Source organism: Pristiophorus japonicus, chromosome 5, assembly GCF_044704955.1.
Source record: "Pristiophorus japonicus isolate sPriJap1 chromosome 5, sPriJap1.hap1, whole genome shotgun sequence".
Lineage (NCBI taxonomy): Eukaryota > Metazoa > Chordata > Chondrichthyes > Pristiophoridae > Pristiophorus > Pristiophorus japonicus.
The window spans coordinates 21,389,751-21,412,867 of NC_091981.1; the positions used below are offsets into that span (position 1 = coordinate 21,389,751).

At 39.5% G+C, this 23,117-nt stretch overlaps 1 protein-coding gene across 4 annotated transcripts in view; it reads right to left on the reverse strand.

Moving 5' to 3' along the window:
* Nucleotides 1-682: 682 nt before the first annotated feature.
* The window catches only part of LOC139264232 (serine/threonine-protein kinase PRP4 homolog), a 51,896-nt gene continuing 29,461 nt past the window's right edge, over nt 683-23,117 (reverse strand). Inside the window, exons 8-18 of one of the 4 annotated variants that reach the window (XR_011593299.1) lie at nt 22,605-22,695; nt 18,288-18,435; nt 15,891-16,028; nt 13,868-14,021; nt 12,520-12,634; nt 11,511-11,662; nt 10,257-10,343; nt 4,382-5,125; nt 2,619-3,865; nt 2,001-2,054; nt 683-1,136 (exon numbers count right to left, since the gene is read on the reverse strand). Coding sequence is in view for 1 of the 4 variants with exons in the window: in XM_070880372.1 (XP_070736473.1) it covers nt 4,922-5,125; nt 10,257-10,343; nt 11,511-11,662; nt 12,520-12,634; nt 13,868-14,021; nt 15,891-16,028; nt 18,288-18,435; nt 22,605-22,695 (1,089 nt within the window). In the remaining 3 variants the exon portion in view is untranslated. The other 3 variants (XR_011593298.1, XR_011593297.1, XM_070880372.1) reach the window with 3 other exon arrangements.

Below are 23,117 nucleotides of genomic sequence, written 5' to 3' on the forward strand. Positions count from 1 at the left end.
TTTGGAATACTACGTTCAGTTCTGGGCATCACATTCCAGGAAGGATATATTGGCCTGGAGGGAATGCAGTGTAGATTCACCAGAATGATACCAGGGCATACAAGGTTAAATAGATGTGGGCAGGTGGCATAAACTTGGGTTTGTATTCCCTTGCGTATAGGAGATTGAGGAGTTATCTGATCATGGTGTTCACTTTTTTTTGAAGGATTTGATAGGGTAGATGTAGAAAAAACAATTTCCTCTGGTTGGGGAATCAAGAACAAGGGGACATCATAAAATTAGAGTCAGACCATTCAGGAGTGAGATCAGGAACCACAAAATGGTAGCAGAAATCTGGAACTCCATTTCTCAAAGGGCTGCAGAGGCTAGGACAATTGAAGCTTTCAACAGATAGATTTTTTGTTAGGTAAGGGTATCAAGGGATATGAAGCAAAAAGGGGTAAAATGGAGTTGAGATGCAGATGAGCTATGATCTGATTGAGTGACGGAGCAGGCCTGAGGGGCTGAATGGCCTACTCTCCTGTTCCTAATGTCCGTAACATTGACAAGAGATAAACAAATATGCTTTGCAAATGTGCTAATGGGAAAATTTTCTTTGGCGACCAGGACATAAAATTGATCTTCACTCAGGTGATAACAGAATCTTAAAAGGAAACAATCACTTTGATACTAAATTCTTTTAATGAAAGCAATAAACAAAATATTTTAAGTGTTGCCAAAGTATTACATTTACAATATTGCAGCTAGATACTACAAAATTCACACATTACTGTGATTTCAACACTTGGAAATGAGCATTCTAGTCTATCACGATATCTTATTGAGTTGAAGATATTTGATTGAGTTTGTAGGGTTTCTTAGTGTTTCACAATGACCAGTACCCAAGATTAGTAAAACAGGAAACTTCCTGCATATATTATATATATATATATATATATATATCTGCAACTTAAAGCCGAAATATTTCAACAAACAGCAATACAATTATACTCTTAGTATAACCGTATTGAAAAATAAGTGTGAAACCACCATCTTCACTTTCATTCAATACTGAAGAACTCTTTGCTGTCAGTAACTGGTGTTGAAGCTAAGATAATGAATCATCATTCGCGGGTGTAGGCATTTTACACTGGTCCCTACCTATGAAATAAAACACAGGGTAAGAAAATAGCATAACATGATTCAAACATGAAACAAGCTTACTTATGAAATACCCCTCAATTTGCAATATAGCTTTTTTTTTTTACAAACTGTTTAACTAGATTCCCTGCAACAAAAATGCTAATATAGTGCAGTGCAATATTTAACTAGGCCAATGGGGGTCAAACCTGGATATTGCCTGCTAGAATGGCAGTGAGATCATTCACACAGAATGATAATTGAGATATGGATTATCTGCTATATCAATTTCACTGCATATTAAAGCTATCACATATGACCTAAATAGATCCTGCAAAAATAATATCACTAGTGAAGTCACAATCATAAGCAAACAAAAGTCTGAAGATAAACAAAATTTACCATCAGAGAATACATTGCAGGGTTCAAGCTGGGCTTGAAGAATTATAGCTTTTTAAAAACCTTACTACACTTTCAGCAAAATCATTTCTTTCACTATAAAGGCAATATCCAACAAAAAAACGGGATTATTTTGGTTTCTGAAATCACTAGTCTTTGGTAAAGATACAAGTGTCGGGACACCTTCATTTTACAAGGCAATGACTCTAAGCTAATCCTACACTAGCTTTCTTTATTAAACGAACTACCCAAAAGCCAAAATCATAACGTAAAACATGCGTGCTTTGTTTAAACCTGTGACCAATTTGTCAATCTCACTTAGAAGAGTAACAATAAAAGTGGGATACTGGTCCCTGCCAGTTGCGATTTAGCAGCGAAGGTCTTTTAAGACACCATTTTTATTGAAAAAAAAAATCACAAGCAAACAGTGATATTCCAGTTACTTAAAGTCACTGTAAGTGTTGTCTTTATGGGACAGAAACCTTAATTCAGTCTTCATTTTCTTGCAATGTGCATCGTCTCCCATCAGGGTGCACCTAAGAGACAGAGAACAAGTAAAGAAACACCTTGATCCTAAGTTTGTTGTGCTTTTTAAAAATAATGCCTGTGAAAGAATTCTGCATAACAATAAGGAATTTAAAATAATTTTCTTGAGTAAACACCTCAAGTCTGAAATAAAAACAGAAAATGCTGGAAATATTCAGCAGGTCAGTCAGCATCTATGGAGAGAGAAACAGAGGTAATATTTCAGGTTGATGAGTTTTCGTCCCGTTCTGATGCAAGGCCATCGGCCTGAAACGTTAACTGTTTCTCTCTCCACAGATGCTGCCTGATCTGCTGAATGTTTCCAGCATTTTCTGTTTTTATTTCAGATTTCCAGCATCCGCAGTATTTCGCTTTTGTACCTCAAGTCTGAAGCTCTCAAACTTAACTTTAAAAACTTTACATTCATCACAATTCAACTGGAGCAAAGCAAAGAATCCTTAGAAGTGTCAGCTATTCAAAGAAAAGTGTTTTATTTTCTTAAAAGATAACAGTTGCAAGAAATGCACTTTTCATCTGGTATGAAATGCTTATCTAGGCATGCCGTCAGGAATGACCTTGTGGAGAAGGTGAAGGAGAAGGTGTCTCATTCAAAGCAGGCCCATGGAATAGGCGACGTGGCCTGTTGCCTCCCAGCATAGCAACATAACGTGCTTTCCTTTCTCTCTCAGCACCATCGAAGGGAAGTAAGAAAACAGTACAAAACATTAGTCATTTTACAGTACCGGGGTAACTGGATCAGACTTCCAAACAGCTTTGTGAATTGTGGTGACCTTTAACTTATTCTCATTTCCAATAAGTAACATCACCTTTTAAAGGTGCTTTCACAGTAAGTTAAAACATTAACTAAGCTGATGTTGAAAAGAGACACTAGGAAACTGATCAACTACTCCTTTGCATAAATCATTTTTACCAGTTTTTATTTTTTTTTGAAATAGTAAGTGAAAAGCTTACAGCAACTAAAGGCAATTTACGTTGAGTGCATTGATTTGTGACTTGATAATCTTACTTTTTTTTTTACTTTGTACAAAAGGTGTTGGATAAAAATGTCACATTTACATAGAAAATGATGCTCATTAAACATTTCATACCAAGACAATTGGGATAACAAAATAAAAAATTTTAAAAAACAGATCAGATCAGCAAGTCACCACTGTAGATTTAAGGTTGTACAGAGACTTGACTGCACGTAGGATCAGTATGAAACAGCTGGAATAATGTCTGTTCAAAATGAATACTTTATTCACCAATGTATCTATGATGCATACCAAAATCCTCCAGTGTTCTGCAAGGGTAACTTTAGGTGCAGGAAGTGTGTGCTGCTGTCTGACAAAATGCCCCAACTTACCTTTATATATAAGCAAAGGCATTGTGCAATTATTTTAACTCCTTCACTGGCCAGTTGCAAGCCGGCAGGCCTTATTGCATTGCTAAGCTCTGATCAGCTAGTCTTTGAATGTTACCTTTCTTTGTTGGATATTTCAACAAGTCGATAGCAAAACAATTTATGCCCATTTTATGCATGGATTGTCTCATGGGTGCAATGGTTTACTGAATCCAAAAAAAAACTATTGTGCAAACAGAAATTGGAGGGTTTAATGGCTCAGTTTTTCAGTCTGAAACCAAATGGTAGCTTGTGCCAGTGAAGGGGCTAAGTACAGAACTACAATTCAAAGTCATCACAACTCATCTTAAACAAAAGAAAACTAAAAACCAAATTAAATGTACAAAAGAAAAAAGGTAAAGAAGCAATTACCGCTTTAAAAAGCAGCTGCTTTGCTCAAGAGTGGAAGGTTATGTATGCCTGTATTGAGAGACAACATGATCACAAATAATGAAACCAATGCACATAACGTAGCAAAGGAAATTCTTACTGTAAAACAATTTCTTAATTTTAATTTTAAAAAATTCAGAAAATGTCATATTTTAGACATCTACAAAGAAATATAAAATCCCAATCTTTTTCCATTTTAATGACTAAATGAAACTGCTTCTGTTTATTAATGGACTATAGGTACAGATTTTCTAAGAAACAGAATTTTATGGCATTGACAAATTTCTACCACAATTCTATAACAACTTCAAATGGTAATAAACAGTACACTGAAGGTGCTATACTCATCAAACTTCCCCGCACTGAAGTCTATAAATTGGCATCGTTTCAGCAGTACATTAGCAAATTCACAAACTAGTTAATATCTTATCACATTCGCCAGCATGCAAGGCATTCTGCCATGATGCCAAAACTTCTCATTCATGAGCTGCGCCTATCTGTGACAATGAATGCTAGTACACCAGTAATGTTGATGGTTTAGCTTACCTTCAGTGTACTGAAAGTGGTACACAACCTGCTTTAAATGATGTGACCATCCCTGCGAGCAGGCACAGGTAGGGACAGACCCCTTCGGCACTGAGTACACCAAGGGCATGCTGGCCTGCGCACACACACCTAGGAAAATGTGAATATAAACATCATTTTACCTCGGCCATTGTTACAGAGACAAGGATGGGCTAAGCCTGCACAAAAACAAAGGTGTATTTTGCAGATTTGCAGCCAAAATTCTTCTACAAAACCACCGTTTACAAGATCTTAAAATAACATTTTTTTAAATAAACAGTTTGTGTGCAGTCTTAGCAGTTAAAACAATTCAACAAAACTACAGTGAAAGTATGAAGAAAACATTTGGAAAAACAAAATCAATATTTACAGTGACTCATATTCCTACTAGAAGTAACATTTTTCTTTTAACTTAACTTCATGCATATTTCACGGTAAACATCGTGTTTCACATATACTAAAATACTTTTCTCTGACTTTTCCAGTCTTTGTTTAATTGCTCAAACCCGTTAAATCCTTCGATTAAATCTTCTCCTGAATGAATGGGTGCTGCAGTGCCTGGTTAATGCTGACACGTTTGGCTGGGTCCAACATGAGAATCTGCTCGAGCAAGTCCTTGAGCTGATGAACTTTTTTACGCTGGTCTTCTGGCAAACGCTGACAACCAATCATGTCAGCCAACAGGTCCTTAGTAGAATTAATAGTGCTCATAACAGTGACTTTCTCCTAAACGAAACAAACAAAAATAAATCAGCTGTTGTCTGGATGCATCTTGTGCTTCAATATTTTAGACGTGCAAAACATTCAGAGCTCAGTGTATGTACCAGCATTACATCAACAGGGATTTTTCAAAGTCAAGGCAAGACCATAACTGTGTTCAATAATAATTAAGCCTGCAACATTGTAAAGCGTTTACACTTTAACTGTCCTAAATTAAAAATAACCCCCAGTTTCATACTGATTTACAAACTTTGCTGCAAATAATTGTACAGAAAAACAAGTATAAAGTGTTCAAGACACCATTGCTGAAGTACAATGGAGTAGAACACTTAGTGAAACAAAAGGCAAGTCAGTCATCTTACAGTAGATCCTTCTCTATGTCAGCACATACTTACATTTCTGTGGGGTGTAAGTCCCAATCATCATGTTGCAAAGATACAGTAGCTCAGGAATCAATCCATACCCATACACTCTACAGAGCTTGCTCAACAGAATTGTACAGAACTAATTGCTCACTGCCAGGGTGCTCCAATTAAATACCTTCTTCTATATTCTATGCTTACAAAGCATTAGACCCAAACATCTTATGTTAGATTATGGAAAACATGTGAAAATCTGTATCCTTTGCAGACCATACCATCTGCACAGTGTGAATCATTATGTGAATTCCACAGGTTTCTTGTGCTTACAAATATGTTCAAACGTATATAAAGTTTCATGATCTGAATGCCTATGGGACATGATAAGACTATTGTCACTTTTATTATGTTTACACCACAATAAAGCAGCAGGCATATCGAGAATTAGTAATGGATGTTTGTAATGTGTGTTTTATGTTTTTATAGTTGCAAGTCATAGGCCCCAGAATCTGATCTAATTTGAAATAAAGCATGAATGCATAGACAATGGAACCGAACATGCAAACAAATCTTGACACGATGCATACAGTGCAGAGAGTATGACCTGCAAGCTATACATTTTAACCTGTTTTCCATAATGTAACAATTAAGCATCAGCCATGGCTAAGTGGAAGCACTCTCACCCGAGTCAGAAGATTGTGTTCAAGTTCCACTGCAGAGCTTGAGCACACAATCTAAATTGATATTTCAGCGCAGTACTGGGAGGATTGTTGCATTGCTGGATGTGCAGGTTTTTGGATAAGATGTTAATCTGAGGCTCCGCCTGCCCTCTCGAGCAAATGCCAAAGATCCTAAGGCACTATTTGAAGAGGAGATGGGGAGTTCTCCCAGCGAACATTTATCCCTTACCCACCACCAGGCATAGACTAATGTCATGTTATTGCTGTTTATGGGAACATTCAGTGTATAACTTGTCTGCTGTATGTGTCTATAAAATAGTAATTATATTTCATAAGCTAATTCGTTAAGCACTTTGGAACATCTTGAGGATGTGAATGTTGCCACATAAATGCAAATTCTTCCTTTAGCATTCTTCTGGGACTTTAGGATAAATTAGAACTGGTGGAATATTCAAAGTGCATTGCTTCGAGCTTTGTTTATACCTTAGAAGGTGCTATTGTCTATGCATTCATGTTCCGTTCAAATTATAGGGCCTATACATGACAATAAGGACTTAAAACACATTACAAATGGCCATTACCTTCTTGTATATACCGGACATCCAACTTTTAGACTTCTGTAAGGCATTTTTATTTAGCAAATTTTATAGGATCAAAGGATTGAAAACATTTCATATTTCAAATTGCCGATTAAATGTATGCCTTTTAAAGCATTTAAATTTCACTGGCATAATCATCTCGTCTTCAAATGTTTGAAGACAATGCAAATTTTCATTGAGATCCATGGGACTTGAACCTGGATTCATGGATTGAATAGTAGAAAGTTGCATACCACATATGCCAAGAGAATTGTAATGATTACAGTCAATAGTATTACTCAACTTCAATATAATGTGCTTTAATTAATCAGGCTGTAGGAGCAATGGTACATTTCATCACAATCGAGGCTCCATGCAACTATTCTCACAAACCAACTCCATTTCTCTGAAAAGTTTCCATCCCTTATCGAGACTGTTGGTAACTGTTCTGCCGTTACTTTTAACCCTCATAGGATCGTAGAAGTTTACGGCACAGGAGGCCATGCAGCCCATCATGTCTGTGCTGACCATAAAGGATCTATCTAGCCTAATCCTACTTTTCAGCTCTTGGTCCATAGCCTTGCAGGTGCATATCCAAGTACTTTTTAAATACGTTGAGGGTTTCTGCCCCTAACACCCTTTCAGGCAGTGAGTTCCAGATCCCCAACACACTCAGTGAAAAAAATTCTCAACTCTCCTGTAATCCTTCTACCAATTACTTTAAATATATGCCCCCTGGTTATTGGCACCTCTGCTAAGGGGAATAGGTTCTTCCTATTCACTCTAAGACCTCAATTATATACACCTCAGTTACATCTCCCCTCAGCATCCTCTGTTCCTATCCAATCTTTGCTCAAAGCTAAAATTCTCCAGTCCTGGCAACATCCTCGTAAATCTCCTCTGTACCTTCTCTAGTGCAATCAATCACATCTTTCCTGTAATGTGGTAGCCAGTATTCTAGCCAAACTAGTGCTTTATACAGTTCTAGCATAACCTCCCTGCTCTTATATTCTATGCCTCGGGTAATAAAAGGAAAGAATCCCGAATGCCTTCTTAAGCCACAGTTGCTACCCAGAAACACGATTCTTCCCAAAGTGACTACAAACACCATCACCTGAAGCAAAAACCTCAAAATTCAATTTTCCTGAGATGAAGAAAACTTCGCACAACGCACGGTACAATAAATTTTCGGGACAAAGCAGCAGGTAAGGCTTCTGACTCAATTCAGTTTACGAATTATGTTCAGCAGCTGTGACTTCTGTAATAGTTCAGAGATAGCGAAGCATGACAAAGGAAAACAAAACTCATTCCTTGTTTATTAAGGAGCTAAGGGTTGTGCTTTTGAGCTGGTGATGGGGTGGGAGGACACTAGAATTCCACATTTAAAATCACTTTTAGCTGACTGTTGAGGTTTAGCTAAGATTAGAGTGGATTCATTTTAAAAATATTGTCTAATTTGACAAAGTGCAGTAGTTGTGTTCCATTCTATTTATCACAATGTCTTACACGTCCGGGATATACAACATTCATTTCTAAAATATATTTTAATTAGGATGTCGTCCATTTTATATATTTACTACAGTATACATGCACACTTAGTTATGCATAGGGTTGAACAGAAAAGAAACTACAACATAATGCAGCACTAAATAAATATTGCCCACAACCCCCAAGTTACTCGCGACAGCTAGAATATCTAGGAGAAGCTTTATACACTCGGGTCAGACAACCTGGATTGTTTTCACATGCTTCCAAGTGGTAATCATAAACTGATTATTTCTAGAGATTCGGGGCCCGTTTGAGTGTACTTACCCGAGTTGCGCCGCTTCATTACGTCAGGAGATGTTCCAGAAAAAAATCTTCCTACTTTCATCCCTGTTTCGCCTCTTCTCTGCAGCCACGCAGCGTGGCCAATCGCCTCGGGGGAGAGGGGGGAAGGGGTGGAGCTTGCGTTCTGCGCTGGAAAAATGTGCCGGGACATCTGCGCATGCGCGGTGGACGTTCTCCCGTCCCCTAACCCAGGCCAAGTGGCCTCCCGCGCTGGCCCGCTGCCTTCTTGGGTCGAGTGCAGAAAGGTGAATTGGAGTTTTTGATGCTGAAGGTACGACTTCAATTTTTTATTTCTTATAGAACTGCGGTAATGATTATTTCTTGCTTATTTTAATTGTGCGAAGGATGGATTTGCAAGTCTGAGAAGTGGTGTTTCTAGTGAAGAGATTTTATTTTTCAATGTTTCATTAGTTTTTGTTTGCAAATGCACTCCGCATTGATTTATTTAACATTGCTAAGGCTTGGCTGGTTTATATAATACGTGTTGGTTTAGTTTGGAGAGTGCTACATAGTTTCAGAGTTCCTTTTTTTTCCCAACTGAGCCCCAATGTCTCATTTGAACCGGAATCCCGACCTTTTGAGGGGTGTCTTGTTAAGCTGCATATGTTTTTCCCTACATGTTTTGCTTGATGCATAATCCCATGGTTTCCCTTTATGTGGTGGACTGTTCAACCTCGTTCTTTTTGTAGTTATGTTGCAGCCTTCTGTCTTCAGCCTCCCGGTCTGCCTCCCCGCCCCTAGCCCTGGCCGAAGGGCTTGCCGGGTGCGTTCTCCCGCCCCTAGCCCAGGCCGAGTGGTCTCCTCCCTCCCAGTCAAAGGCTCCCCCCGCCCCCACCTCTTGCCTTTCCTGCTGTCCAGGCATCTGCTGCACTTACCTGCGCCGATTCCCTTAACTGTCCGCAAGGGTTTTCTCGAGTGGCCACATATGCTGGCCTAAGTAGAACTGGAGTAACTATTAGTTGGTCAAAGTTGCCTAAATGGGCAGAATTGGTTTGGGTGGCTGTTAACGCCCCACTTTGAGAAAAAAAAACGTAGCTAAAAAAAAAACGTAACTAAGTCAGTTACGCTGGTGCAAAGTGATTGGAGAAACTGGGGATTTTTAAGTTAGGCCAGAAAAAGCATCCTTCTCCAAAAAAAAAAACCGGAGCAAATACTGGGGAAAATTGAGCCTTAGAAGTGGATCATCTACCCATCCATGTGGCCGGAGAATGGAAAGGGATGTTAAAAAAAAAAAAAGAGGTGGAAAAATGTCTACACTGTGCTCCCAACTCACTGCAAAATGGAAGAGAATTGCTCAGGGAGCCCAGGACGACTGTGTCTCATGTTTGTTCTTCCCCGAGACAATTGTTCTTTATTTTACATCTTCGTGCACCGCTGCCGATGTAGAATTTAGAAGTGGAATTCAACACAACGGTCAAGGTTTCCGCTCATTTTAAAAAATGGATTGCTTGTGGCCATCAACACGAGGGGAACTCACTGATCTGAATGACATGACTTTTTTTTTTAAAAGCAGCAAATAATTTTATGCTGTAATCTAAAGACAGGAATATAGAGGGTATAATTTTAAAGCTGAAATAGAAAATGCACTATACTTTTAAATTCAAGGTTTCCCAACTCTTGGCTTGCCTGCAAAGATCTGTCTTATCATGGAAAATGTTCTAAAATATATTAGAAGCCGTAGTGCACTAACCCTTTCCGTCACTTTATCCACTTCAATGTACATGAAGTTCAGGTTCTGATCAAAGTGCTGGTCCTTGAAGACACCCTTTCTGATCATCTGAAAAGAATCAGATACATTTCACACTTCTGTACAAATACACAGGACGTTAACCATTGATACATTTTACCACTCAACAGAGCCCGATCTTTTACAGATCACAGAAGAATGCAGCTGTGGTATCGAAATGGTCTATGCAGCAGAGCTTCCTGCCTCTACAGTATCGTGCAAAATTATAGCTTTTATTGGGAGGCAAAAGATAAAGTGGCAGAAAATAAAGATTCTTAAAACTTTTTTAAAATAGTAACGATAACTAGAGCTAACGTTTCAAATGCTGACAATGTACCCAAACATTAAAATCTCAAAATTTACGATTCATAAATACAATGAGGTGTTACTAAAAAGTTTGTTTCTGTGATAGTGATTTTATAATTTTGATAAAGATACAACATCTACAGAATGGAACTTTATTTTGTTCAAAACAAAGGACCTGTAAAGACTTACTGAGCTGATCATCTACATTATCGAGACTGCAGTGGAGTTTAAGAACTAGTGAAGAATACAACAGGAAAAACACTAATGTACCGACCTTGGGTATGGCCTTCCATAGTCAGTGGATGTAGTTCAACCTCCACAGACAATGCAAAATTCCATGCATGCACAGCCCGGTGCACCAGCATCCAAGTACCAATCAAACTTTTAGTGTTAGCAAAGAGCCGGTGAGACAGTTAGCTTTTTGACATTAAAAAAAAGTTACCTGTACAAATAAAGATCGAGATGATCCTAGCTAGTCTAACTGTTTAAAGTGTGTTACGTACCCGTTACAGTGCAAGAATACCGTCTTTTCGTTAAAAAAAATTTCCCAAGTTGAAATCCCCTAAGCTATGCTATAGACACAAATCGGCTGTATTGACTTGACACAAAATGCTAGGTAAAACTGACTCATTAAGACACATGCAAGTACAGATGTGATTCAGCGCGTATACAGAACATGCTTCAATTCCTCGTCACTATGATTTAACAATCTAACAGGAAAATTAATTGCTCACCCAGCTTAAAAACATTCATCTGCCCAAAAAACATTACACCTATAAATGTTTCAATTTTAAAATTTTGTTTTCCGTCATAACGTGACATAAGAAATTATCACTGTTAAAACAACACTCGCAAGTTAAAGTTCTCATTATCTAATGAATATAAATCAAATTCTAAGGTTCATTTTCCTACCTTATTTGGCATTTTGCCCTTTAAGTCCATCATGAGTTTCAGCATATGATTATTAGTTTTGCCAGGAAATAGGATTTTTCCTGTGTATAGCTCATAAAGCGTGCAACCAACAGACCACAAGTCTATGGCATAATCATAAACCTTTCCAATAACTGTAAAAGATAAACAGAACGTGCTTAAGCTTGGATACACACATACTGAAATATTACTGCTTATGGTTAGTGTATTTTGATGAACAAAGTGTCTGCTATAATTAAAACGCAAAATGCTAAAAGTTACAGCATTGTATATAAACAGGTCATACTCAAGTGTACATATTCAAGCACCCAAGTGACAACACTGAACCAAGGAACTCTTGCAAATAATGGTAAAACATTGGATTATAGCTGTGATTCTTGTGATCTTAGTTAAATCATTGGGGTAAGACACAAAAGGGGCGCAGCAAGGTGGTTCCCCAGAGGGGAAAAAAAAAATCAACTCAGACTGCACTCGCACAATTCTTAACGTGGTTACTGATCAGCAACTTCATTCATTTAGCGCCTTTAACGTAGTAAAACGTTCCAAGGCGCTGGCAAAAGCCTTGGAATAGTGTGTGGCATGGGGAGAAAAAAAAACAACAGAGCAAAGAAAACCCACAATTTTATGAGTTTGGTGGAGAGGACAATCTATAAAAGCAACACAATGGAATTCCAACATGCCATCACAGCATGCAAGCTTGCATCTATAATTTACCCATGCTGTGTTCTTGAACTGAAATATGCTGCTTTGTGAAGCTATCAAGTCTGCTTGAACCAGCTGAGTACCTCCTATTGGCCAGCTATAAAATAGCACCGGAGCAGACTTGGGGGGGGGGGGGGGGAAGTCTCCACGCTTAATCTCTTGGTCAGAAATAAATGTAGGGTAGGTCATCAGGAGACTCAAAATAGGAGGAAATCCAATTACCAAAAGATAAAACTAAATGCGCAAATCTTCATCTGCTTCAGATATTAAATAAAGATGTAAAACTTACTTATTTCGGGGGCTCGGTAAAATCTGCTGACGAGGTATGGCGTTATATCATTATCAGCCACGTGTGAAGCCGAGCCAAAATCACAAAGCTTCAGGATAGTTTTAGATTCATTTACCTGTAAAGAAGAAATGATTGAAAACTGGAGTGTATATTTGGCAATTAGTTCCCGAGGGCCTACATGGGAAAGTCACACGCATTTTGGACAGCAGAAATTGCAACCCTTAAGAAATATTTCCTGCATTAAATAATAATTGCAGATGCTGAGCGATTCCAGTGACATTAATTTCAGAGAAAACATAATTTGTGATCTTACAATGTGACCTTTATATTGTACCTTTTCATGTCAAAATATCACAGTGGCCAATACAATGAATTACTTTTGAAATGTACACGTGTATATGTTTCACGAGAACTGTAACAATTTTCACCTCCAATCTTTTTAAGAACAACTAGTCAACTAATCATCGACTTAAACTGGTGGCCGACTGCCAATGAGGTATCGGCTTCAGATGTTAAATAAAGATTTAACACTTACTGATTTCAAGGGCTCAGTAAAATCTGCTGATGAGGTATGGGCGTTATATTATCAGCCACGTGTGAAGTCGAGCCACGGTCTCAGTAAACAAAATGTTTACATCTTGGCCAACATTCACAAAAGACTATACAGACGTGAATGGTTCAACAGCAAGCTGCCTCAAGAATCTGCATCTCTGAAAACTAATACTTGTGTACAGGCTCCCTCACATTTCCCTTATGGATTTTTCACATTCCACGTTTAAGTCACTGTGCCTCAGTGGAGAAACATGTTTAAACAGTCCTTATAGCCTATGCGTAGAATTATGAATAGTTTTCAACAGAACTGTCTCTCCATAAACACACCGTATATCCCAATGTGCAGTGCACTAAAGGCAACATTGCCACCCTGCAAATGAAGTAAAAGCACACTGGTGCATTAGAAAAAAATTGCCGTGTATCTGAAAGAGATATAATTATGTCTCTGTTTATACTTTTATTACACTAAAATTCATGCAGCCCGCACACCTTATCTCCTCCCAATTTCCTCCTCGAAGTGGACATGCCATTACAAACTTAATCTATCCACTTCACTATCCTCCATGCCTCCTCCATCACCAACTTTTGCTTTCCTGCAAGCAAATACTTACTGGCCAATCTAAGAACTTACAAAACTTAACTGACGGAGTGCTCGACCAACTTATGCTACTTATGAATGATGGTATTAAAAATACATTTATGGATTTTTTCCCCCGTAAAAATTATCAGGATAACAAAATCTTCTCACACAAACCACTGTTTTAACCTGAGATTAGTGACGAAAGTTGTAATTTACCAGAATGTTGTCAGGTTTGATGTCAGCGTGCAGGATGTTGCATCTTTTCAACAGTTTGAGAGCCAGGAAAAGCTGTTGACTGTATGATCTTACAGCCTTTATATGAAGGCCGACATCTTTCCCATATTTTTTCAACACCTCTCGCAAATTCATACTGTGGGGAAAAGGGAACACAATGTTTTAGTACCCAAACCGTACAAATGTACATAATGAAATGTAGGCGTCACCCATTAATGTAATTTTTGCAGCACACAACTCATTTGAATCAAAATTACTGTAAATATAAGCTGCATCCATTTATCCTTTTTATTTGTTTCAATTTAGTAAAAACATTTGGGCCATAGCTTTTAAAATATACCAAGTGATGCTCAACTGAAGCCAAGATCCTTCATAAATACACCTTTTTTGATCTTTCAGTTTCATCTCAAAAACCCAGAATAACCTTAAATCCTGCTTCTGATGGGAGATATTACAAACAAGCCCTGTGTGTTTCCACAATGCCAATATTCTTAGCTGCGCTCAAGTATGAGTTGTGCCGTGAGCCTACAAGAATAATTCCATTTTAATCTCCGCTAGAATGAAGGCAGTTTGCTTCCATTTTCACAAACGCTTTGTTACAAGTACCTCAAATTGGCCACCATTTTTTAAACTGATCAACTTCTTTATCAATCGTGGGTCCTCAGCTTCCTGCATTTGCTGATGAAAGGTAAAGGGGAAGTATATCAGTATCAACTCTTTAAACAGAATGGAGCTGGATTTGCGATTGCTTTGTACCATGGATTTAGCAAATCATATATGCTACTTAGTCTGATGTCCCCTCAACATCCTCAGTGAGTACTGCCCCTCATTCCCTACCCTCTGAACTTGCTTGGCAAGACCAGGAGGATAAAACTACTTACTGCTAAGTTCTTTAAGTAGAAAGCATCCTCCACTCACCACAATGATAACCTCTAGCTACCCCCACTAGGGAGAATCACGAAACAATGCTCTGTAAGAGATTGTAAGCCAGAATGTTACAACTCTAGTGTGGTCCCTTTACTCTCCCTCCTACAGTAACAAGCTTGCAATGAGGATGGCAAAAATAAAGTATACCAGTCAAAGTGAAGAGGCAAGTCATGCAAATGTTTCAATGAAGGGACTAATATTCCAGGTCCTGAACTACATGTTGAAGAGGTGGCAAGCATTAACTAAGACGACCGGAGACCAGCTCTGCTGCACGGACACATATTGCAGTGTGGGATGGCCTGTGCTGCCCCTGGGCCCTCGCCTCTCCTGGGCCCCCATCACTTGCCACTCCTGCTGTACCTGCCTATGCTCCAATCGCCCTGCAGCACGTGCTGTACCTTGAAGCGGTATGGCCCCGACCTGCTGATGGCCCTTGCAGGTCAGGGCCGCTGCGCCAAATGATTACTAATAACCAGTTATCTATGATGTTTCCCCAATAACATTGTTCTATTTTTTTTCCCATTCGCGGGATGTGGGCGTCGCTGGCAAGACCAGCATTTATTGCCCATCCCTAATTGCCCTCGAGTAGGTGGTGGTGAGCCGCCGCCTTGAACCGCTGCTGTCCATCGCAACAGTTTTATTTATACGACAGAGTGGCTTGCTGTGATCATTTCAGAGGGCAGTTAAGAGTCAACCATATTGATTTGGATCTGGAGTCACAGATCGGCCAGACCAGCCAAGGATGGCAGACTTCCTTCCCTTAAGGGCTATTAGTGAACCGGTTGGGTTTTTACGACAATCCCGTAGTTTAATTTATTTGCCTATGTTCGTTTACAGAACTCTTTTGTAGAACATTCATTTCATGAACTCTCTGCATTGCAGCCACACAGAAATGACATCGGCCAGAGCATCCACATTACAATACCAGTAAACAGAAATCTCTAATAAGGCTGATCATAGTATTAGTTTGCTTCTCCCCCTCCCAGTTTCTGCCACATATTCACCAAGTGTTGGTAGTGAGGGGGGGGGGGGGGGGGGGAGGAGGAAGGGGGGAAAGAAAGTGATTTATATCACTTACCTCAGAGGTTCAAAGACCAAGCAGAGATGTTGCTTGTGGTAGAAATGCCTGAAGAGTCTCAGACAGTGGAACTTATCATCAGGATCTGCATCATTCAGCTTCTTCAGGAACTCCAGCTCTTTCAAACCAGTCTTCTGCCTGCCAACACAAATATAGATCAACTTTAATTTTAGTCACCAAGAAAAAAACTAAACTGCAATGAAATAAATTACATTGCATGACTAGAAAGCATAAATACAATATAGTTGGGGGTACAAGTGCTACAATTGACTGCAGCTCCCTTAAGGCTGGGAAGGGGCAGAAATCAGTCAGGGCTTAGAAACATAGAAAATAGGTGTGGGAGTAGGCTATTCGGCCCTTCGAACCTGCACCACCATTCAATATGATCATGGCTGATCATGCAACTTCTGCTGGAAATGCACACGGCGATGTTGGGGAGGATAACATGGGGCTGAGCTGTGACGTTCCTCACAACTGAATATCAGCCAACACACAGCATCAGAGCCCACATATGAGGAATGATCATTTGTACTATTTCTGTATTTTTCAATTTTTTTTTTAAACCAGATGGTCTATACTTGGATTTGGTAGTTCACAGCAAACAATAATTATTGTAGTAGTTCAGAATTTAATTCATAATGTTTCCATGGGCAAATTATGCATGACATGTCCACAGATCAAATTTATTTGATGAGGTAACAAAGAGGGATGATGAAGGCAGCATTTGAAAAGTACCACTTATTCGCAAAATAGAAGCACATGGTATTAAAGGGACGGTGGTAAATCAGGTACAATATTGGCTAAGGGATAAGAGGCAAGACTAGTAGTGAATGGATGTCTTTCTGACTAGAGAGAAGTACAAAGTGGGCTCCCCAGGGGTCAATATTAGGACCATTGATTTTCTTGTTATATATAAAATGACCTGGACTTGAATTTTGAAGTTTGCAGATGATACAAAACTTCGCAACGTAGTAAATAGTGAGCAGGATAGTAGCAGACATCAGGAAGACAAACAGACTGATGAAATGGACAGACACATGACAGATGCAATTTAATGCAGATAAGTATGAAGTGATGCTCTTTGGGAGGAACATGGAAGGGCAACATAATCTAAATTGTACTATTTTGATGGCATGTAAAGAGCAGCTGGACCTGGAGTGTTTATTCACAAATCTTTGACACGGTGGCAGGGCAAATTAAGGCAGTTAAGAAAGCGTACAGGTTACTTGACTTTGTAAATATAGAGACATTGAATACAAAAATAGGGAAGTCGTGCTAAACCTTTACAAATCACTGCTTAGACCTCAGCTGGAGTACTGGGTACAATTCTGGGCACAACAATTTAGAAAGGATGTCAAGGCTTTGGAGAGGGTAGAGGCGGTGTACCAGGATGATACCAGGGACGAGGGACTTCCAGTTACGTGGAGAGCTTAGAGAAGTTGGGACTGTTCTACTTGGAGCAGAGCCGGTTAAAGGAGAGTGCCAATAGGAGGTATTCAAAATTATGAGGGGTTTTCATAGAGCAAGTATGAAAAAACCGTTTCCTCTAGCAAGTGTTTCAGTAATCAGAGTTCATAGCTTTAAAGTAATTGCCAAAAGAACTCATGGGGACATCAGGAGAGTTTTTCTTTTTTTAAACAGGGAGTTTAGATCAAGAATGCACTACCTGAAAGGGTGGTGGAATTAGATTCCACAGGAACTTTCAAAAGGCAATTGGACATGTGCTTGAAGAGTGCAGGGTTATGGAGAGTAAGCTGGGGTGCGGAACTAAATTGGAAAGTGCTTCCAAACAGCTAGCACAGGTACGGTGGGTCGAATGGCCTCCTTCTGTGTTATATGATTCTATTATTCTATGATCCATATGCAAAGTAGAAACAGTATGTTTCCTTATAAATAAGGTCATAGTTGCCCAAACTTTAAAAACAATCATAGAAATATATTTCAAAATGAATGAGAAAATTAGTCAGTCTAGTGTTCCATCTCTTCGTCCTTTTTATAGTTCAACAATTAGTTCTATAGTTTGCAGGCCTTTAAATGCTTTCAGAAAAGGGCAGATGAGTCTACTCTGAATAGCACCCCACTGCCAAACCAAAGACTTGGACCATCCTGCTCTGCATGGTTGATTGCCATAGTGATGGATTGGTCTTTTCTTTATTTCCTTATATAACCCCCAATGCCTACGAAAGGGGATGTAACTAAAAGGTCTCTCCCGCCACCTTATCAGTTTTTACATGTGCTATTGCATAATACTTGTGTTTCTGATGCATTTGCTACAGTCATGTTGCTTGCACATTCTGGCAATTATACAAGTCACACTTGGCAGAGTAGAATGGCACCATAACTATGATCTCATGTCAGGACCTTGGCACAGTCCAAACTTCACTTCAAGAGACTTACATGAGCTCATTGTTCCTGATGATTTTGACTGCCACCTCCTGGCTAGCTCTTGCCATGTCTCTGGCACGTACAACATTACTGAAAACTCCTTGACCAGTGTAACCATATACACTGTAACGCTTATCGAGAACTTCCCCGATATTTACTCCTGCAAAACACAGATGAACATTTACAATGGGTTACAGTTCAAACAATGATGTTGCATGAAAGTAAGGCAAGAGAACCTTTCCTCAAGTGGCCAAGGATTACTTATGATTAACAAATGCACGGTCAGGTTGACAGGATCTACAGTTTTCCACTTATCTAACCTGTGATTTCTTTAGAATTTGTTATAATTATTACTTAAGTTAGTACTTCCTGCAGCTAGTTTACGGTGTGTGTTCTTCCTTCAGTGTCCTCTCCCTTGTTAGATCCACTAGTGTCATTATTCGCTGGCTAAGGAGAGCACTTGAATAAGTTCCCGTGTTTCAGAAGTGGGTCAATTTCCCCTTGAACTTTTCCTCCCTATTGGGAAGCAACTCATTACTTGATGTCAACATGGTTGAGGACCAGTTTGAATCAAGCAGAATATCACGGGGAGCAAATACAATTGCCCACTTTCTGGCACTGCTAACAAACATACCAGATCAAAACATTTTATCACATTAAAATGCCAATTTAGGATGGGTTGACTAAAGGACTGTGGACTGAATTGTTCAGTGCAGATACTGTAACTTTTTCATAATGTGGACAATTGAAATGATTGGTGAGGTCTTAGCTCAGTTTAACCCAAGACCTACAGATCTGTTCTAAATCCTTACTATCATTCGCAGCACGGTCTTGTACCATTTTAGAGCTTGAACGCTCATTACCAAGGTATGGTCAAATGTGGGCTTGTGCCAGAGAGAAGTCACCATGGGACTCTTCTTATGTGCCTCCTGGAGGCCAGCTTAATAGCAGTCCTGGCAGGTGCCTGGAAGGTCTCTTACTTGCCCTCTCAGCTGGAACTGGTGTGTGACTTGGAGAGCTGCATATGGGAAGAGAAAATAATTTTAAATCAACAGCAGCTTGCAGCAACTCCTCCTCCTCCACCCCCCTCCTCCCCCACCCCCAAAGAGAAACTAATACCACCCCTCCCCCACCCCCCCCACAGCATCAATTAAGGCAACTAAAGCCAGGCAGATGTACATTTGTTGGAAGAACTCTGACCATTGCATCAGTTGCTTAGCATGGGTATATCCTTGCCCTGAAATACTTCATGACAGATGGTTCAGTGCCACAAGCTATGGGAAATGACTCACTATCTATAATGCTGTGGAAATAGAATGAGACTGGTAAGGAACTCTGGGATGCAGGAATGTCAGACACCATAGCCTGTCAGGTTCAGTCTGTCCCAACTTTGTCGCAAATGAATCCTTCGGACTTACAAGGTAATTTGAATTACAGAACCAATTCTGAAAATTCACTGGCGGTAGGTGAGAAGGTATATTGAGAAAAGCTGTCCAATTCTTAGTCAATTTTCAGTATTTTAGTCTTCCTCAACATAGCCTTGAGAGAAAACACCTTTCCACTCTTCAAAATCGTGGTTCATTAGACAGCAACAAGGACACTATTGGCGACAAGTTCTGTAGTTAAGTATCAGATTCTAACGTTTTGCTCGAGTACAGAATTAAACAAGCTTCTATTTGTTAAAAGATCTTGAGCCAAAAGAAAAGGCTTCAGAGAGGAGAAACATTTTTGCTTCAGTTACAATGGATATGACACCAGAGGTACAGGGAAGACTAGAGATCAAAGAGGAGAAACTCTCTCAAATTAGTATAAACATAAAAACAGTCATGGATGTCTCAATAGGAATAAAGCCAGAAAAATATTTAGGCTCAGAAAGTTTGCACCATGTTATTAAAAGAAAGTCAAAGAATGAGTATGCAATAGTCAATCTTTCAAAAGGACCATGAATCCAGGGATAAGGCCAGAGGATTAGAAGGTAACAAACATTAAATTTTTATTCAAAAAGGGAGGAAGGGACAAGGTAACTACACACCAGCAGTTTTAATGTTCGCAGGAGGAAAATTATTAGAAGACATTGTCAGGAACTAAATAAGTGTGCATTTAAAAAGTAAAAACTGCTAAGGACAGGATGGGGGCGGACAGCATGGTTTTATTAAAAGGTAGGCCACGTCAAATTAACCCAGTAGAAATATTTGATGGTTATTTCAGATGATTTTGCAGGTCATCGATGTCACAGACATGGATTCTCAGAACATATTTAAATAGGTTCTCAAGAGATTTACTTGCTAAAATGTAGGACACTGGGACCGGCGGCAATCTTGCGGTATAACTAAGGAATTGATTGAGAGCTATGGGGCAGCACAGTTGGGATACAAGTAATGTTGACAGATTGACATGCTGTAATGGCTCCAGCTTTCCACCAAGTGGGCGGAATGACAGCCGGTGCCGTTTAACAAATTAGGATCACAAGAATGACAGATCGGGCTACTAAGGTTAATTCCCCAATCCTACATTCCAAGTGAGGAGCCCTTGCTGAAAGGCAGATTGTAGCCCCTATTCTCTAACACATGCTCCTTGCGAGCCTGGCTATTTGCTTGAAGCATTAAATTAGCCCCATAGGGAAAGATAGGGTAGATGAACAAAGATCTATGGATCCAAGTGCATAAATTAAAAGCTGGTTCACAGGTTTATCAAAAAGTCTAATGGCATGTTGTTGGTGACGAATGGGAAACACACAACCCTTGAAAACCATGGATGCAGATGAAAGCATTCAAAAGGACGATAGATACTTGGGAAACATGAATATTAACAGTAATGAAGGCCAGAGCATTGCAGTTAAAATATAAGGAGCTAGCAATGGTGGAGCATGTTTAGTGAGCTGAATTGCCAACACCTGTTCCTATGACCAACTCAAAGAGAAGCCAGTGCCAAAAATACAACCGTTATGGCTACAAATGGAACTGGTTACCAATTCACAAGGCAGAAAAGCAGCATTAAGGAGTTTTCCTACTGGAACAGCAACAATGACACATTCCTGTAGATGAGAGAAAAAGGTCTTCCCTCAGTTTTAAGGCCATGACGCGCTCAAAACATAAAAAACAGGGAAAGATTGCAAGGCTAAAGCGAGCGTAGCCCTTGGTACAGCATTGTACAATTTTCCCCTATTGCAATCAACTCAATCTAAACTTATGTAGAGAATAAAACAAAGAATGAAAAGTTTGTAAGAATGAATATTTGAGGCAGAGTAACGAGAGCTCGACTCTGTATGTAATCAACGCTAACCTGGGAATGATCGATTCTGACAAATGAATCGCAAAAGTGGAAGGGTTTCAGTCCTCAGCAGTGGCAATCCCAATAAGCATTAGAACATAATTCTTACTACAGTTGTACCTCTCCAGTCCGGCACCCTTGGGACCTGAATGGTGCCGGACCAGAGAATTTTCCGGACCACGGGAGGTCACGCTGACCCTAGCTTTGTCAGCAGTACCCTAGACTTACCAGGTACTGCTGACAACGACCGGGCCGCGTTCTGCGCATGTGGTGCACAGAAGCCTACTGTGCAGCATTTCTCAGGCCCAACTTCAATGTCTCAGTCAGCCGCCACGCTCCTTGCTCCCTCTCCGCACCGACCCGACCAAGGAGGTAACACCGGAGGCAGCGGGGAGAAGAGGAACGGCCAGCCCCAGGACACAGCGCAGGTCGCGATCTCCCCATCGGGAATGATGCCGGACCAGGGATGTTGCCGGACCAAAAAAAGGTACAACCTGTATTACAACAAATAATTTTACACTGCAGATTAAGATATTATGGGTATATCGGGATCATTTTGCTCAATTAAGAAAAAAATAACCAGATCACAAACCAGATCTTCAAAAGCTGTACTTTCAAAACTTGTTTTAGTATACAACAAATCAAATCGAAAGAAAGAACTTGCATTTATATAGCCCCTTTTATGATCTCAGGATGTCCCATAGCTCTTTATAGTCAATTCAATACTTTTGAATGTAGTCACTGTTGTAATGTAGGGAAACAAAACAGCAATGAAATACATGAGCAGATAATCTGTTGTATTAATTTTGTTTGAGGGATAAGTATTGGCCAGAACACCAAGAAGACTCTCATGCTCTTCAAGTACTTTTTACCTCCATCTAAGAGGGCAGACGAGACTTCTGTTTACGTCTCATCTGGAAGTCAGCACCCCCACTCAGTACAGTGATGAAGTGACAGCCTAGATTATGTGGTCGAGGCAGAGGATGCATCATTTTATTAAGCCCTCCTTTCTCACTTTGATACTTATAGGAGATGGGGAAAGAATTTTTGAATACTCACGATAGTAGCCTTCTGCATCAGTCCAGTTATCCCGGAGGTTGGGATTCTCTTTGAAATCTTTTCCAAATCCAGCAGCTCTCAGATGAGCACTCTGGAAATAAAACATATATACTTTAGATCTCAGGGTTTTATTGATCATTTATGCTTCCAAGTAGTTACAGCTAAGACTCTTGAAATCAATCTTTCTTTCTCTTCACCTCATAATATATACACAAGTCTATAATACATGATGAAATTGACAAGCACTTTGAGAAACAATATTCAGAGCCAGTCAGCACAGATTTCTAAAAGGCATGTTATCTTTGACCAATTGTGTAGAATTATTTGATGAAATAGCAAGGATAAAGGAAAAAGTGGATTTTCAAAAGCTGTCACACAATACCATGTGAAAAAAACCTATGCATAGATAATAACAAGTAAAATTAAGGGTCATAAGATCACAGATTATTGCAGGCAGAAAGAAAAGGCTAGGGGTAAAAATGGAAAGATGTAGTGAGTGGAGGAAATCAGTGT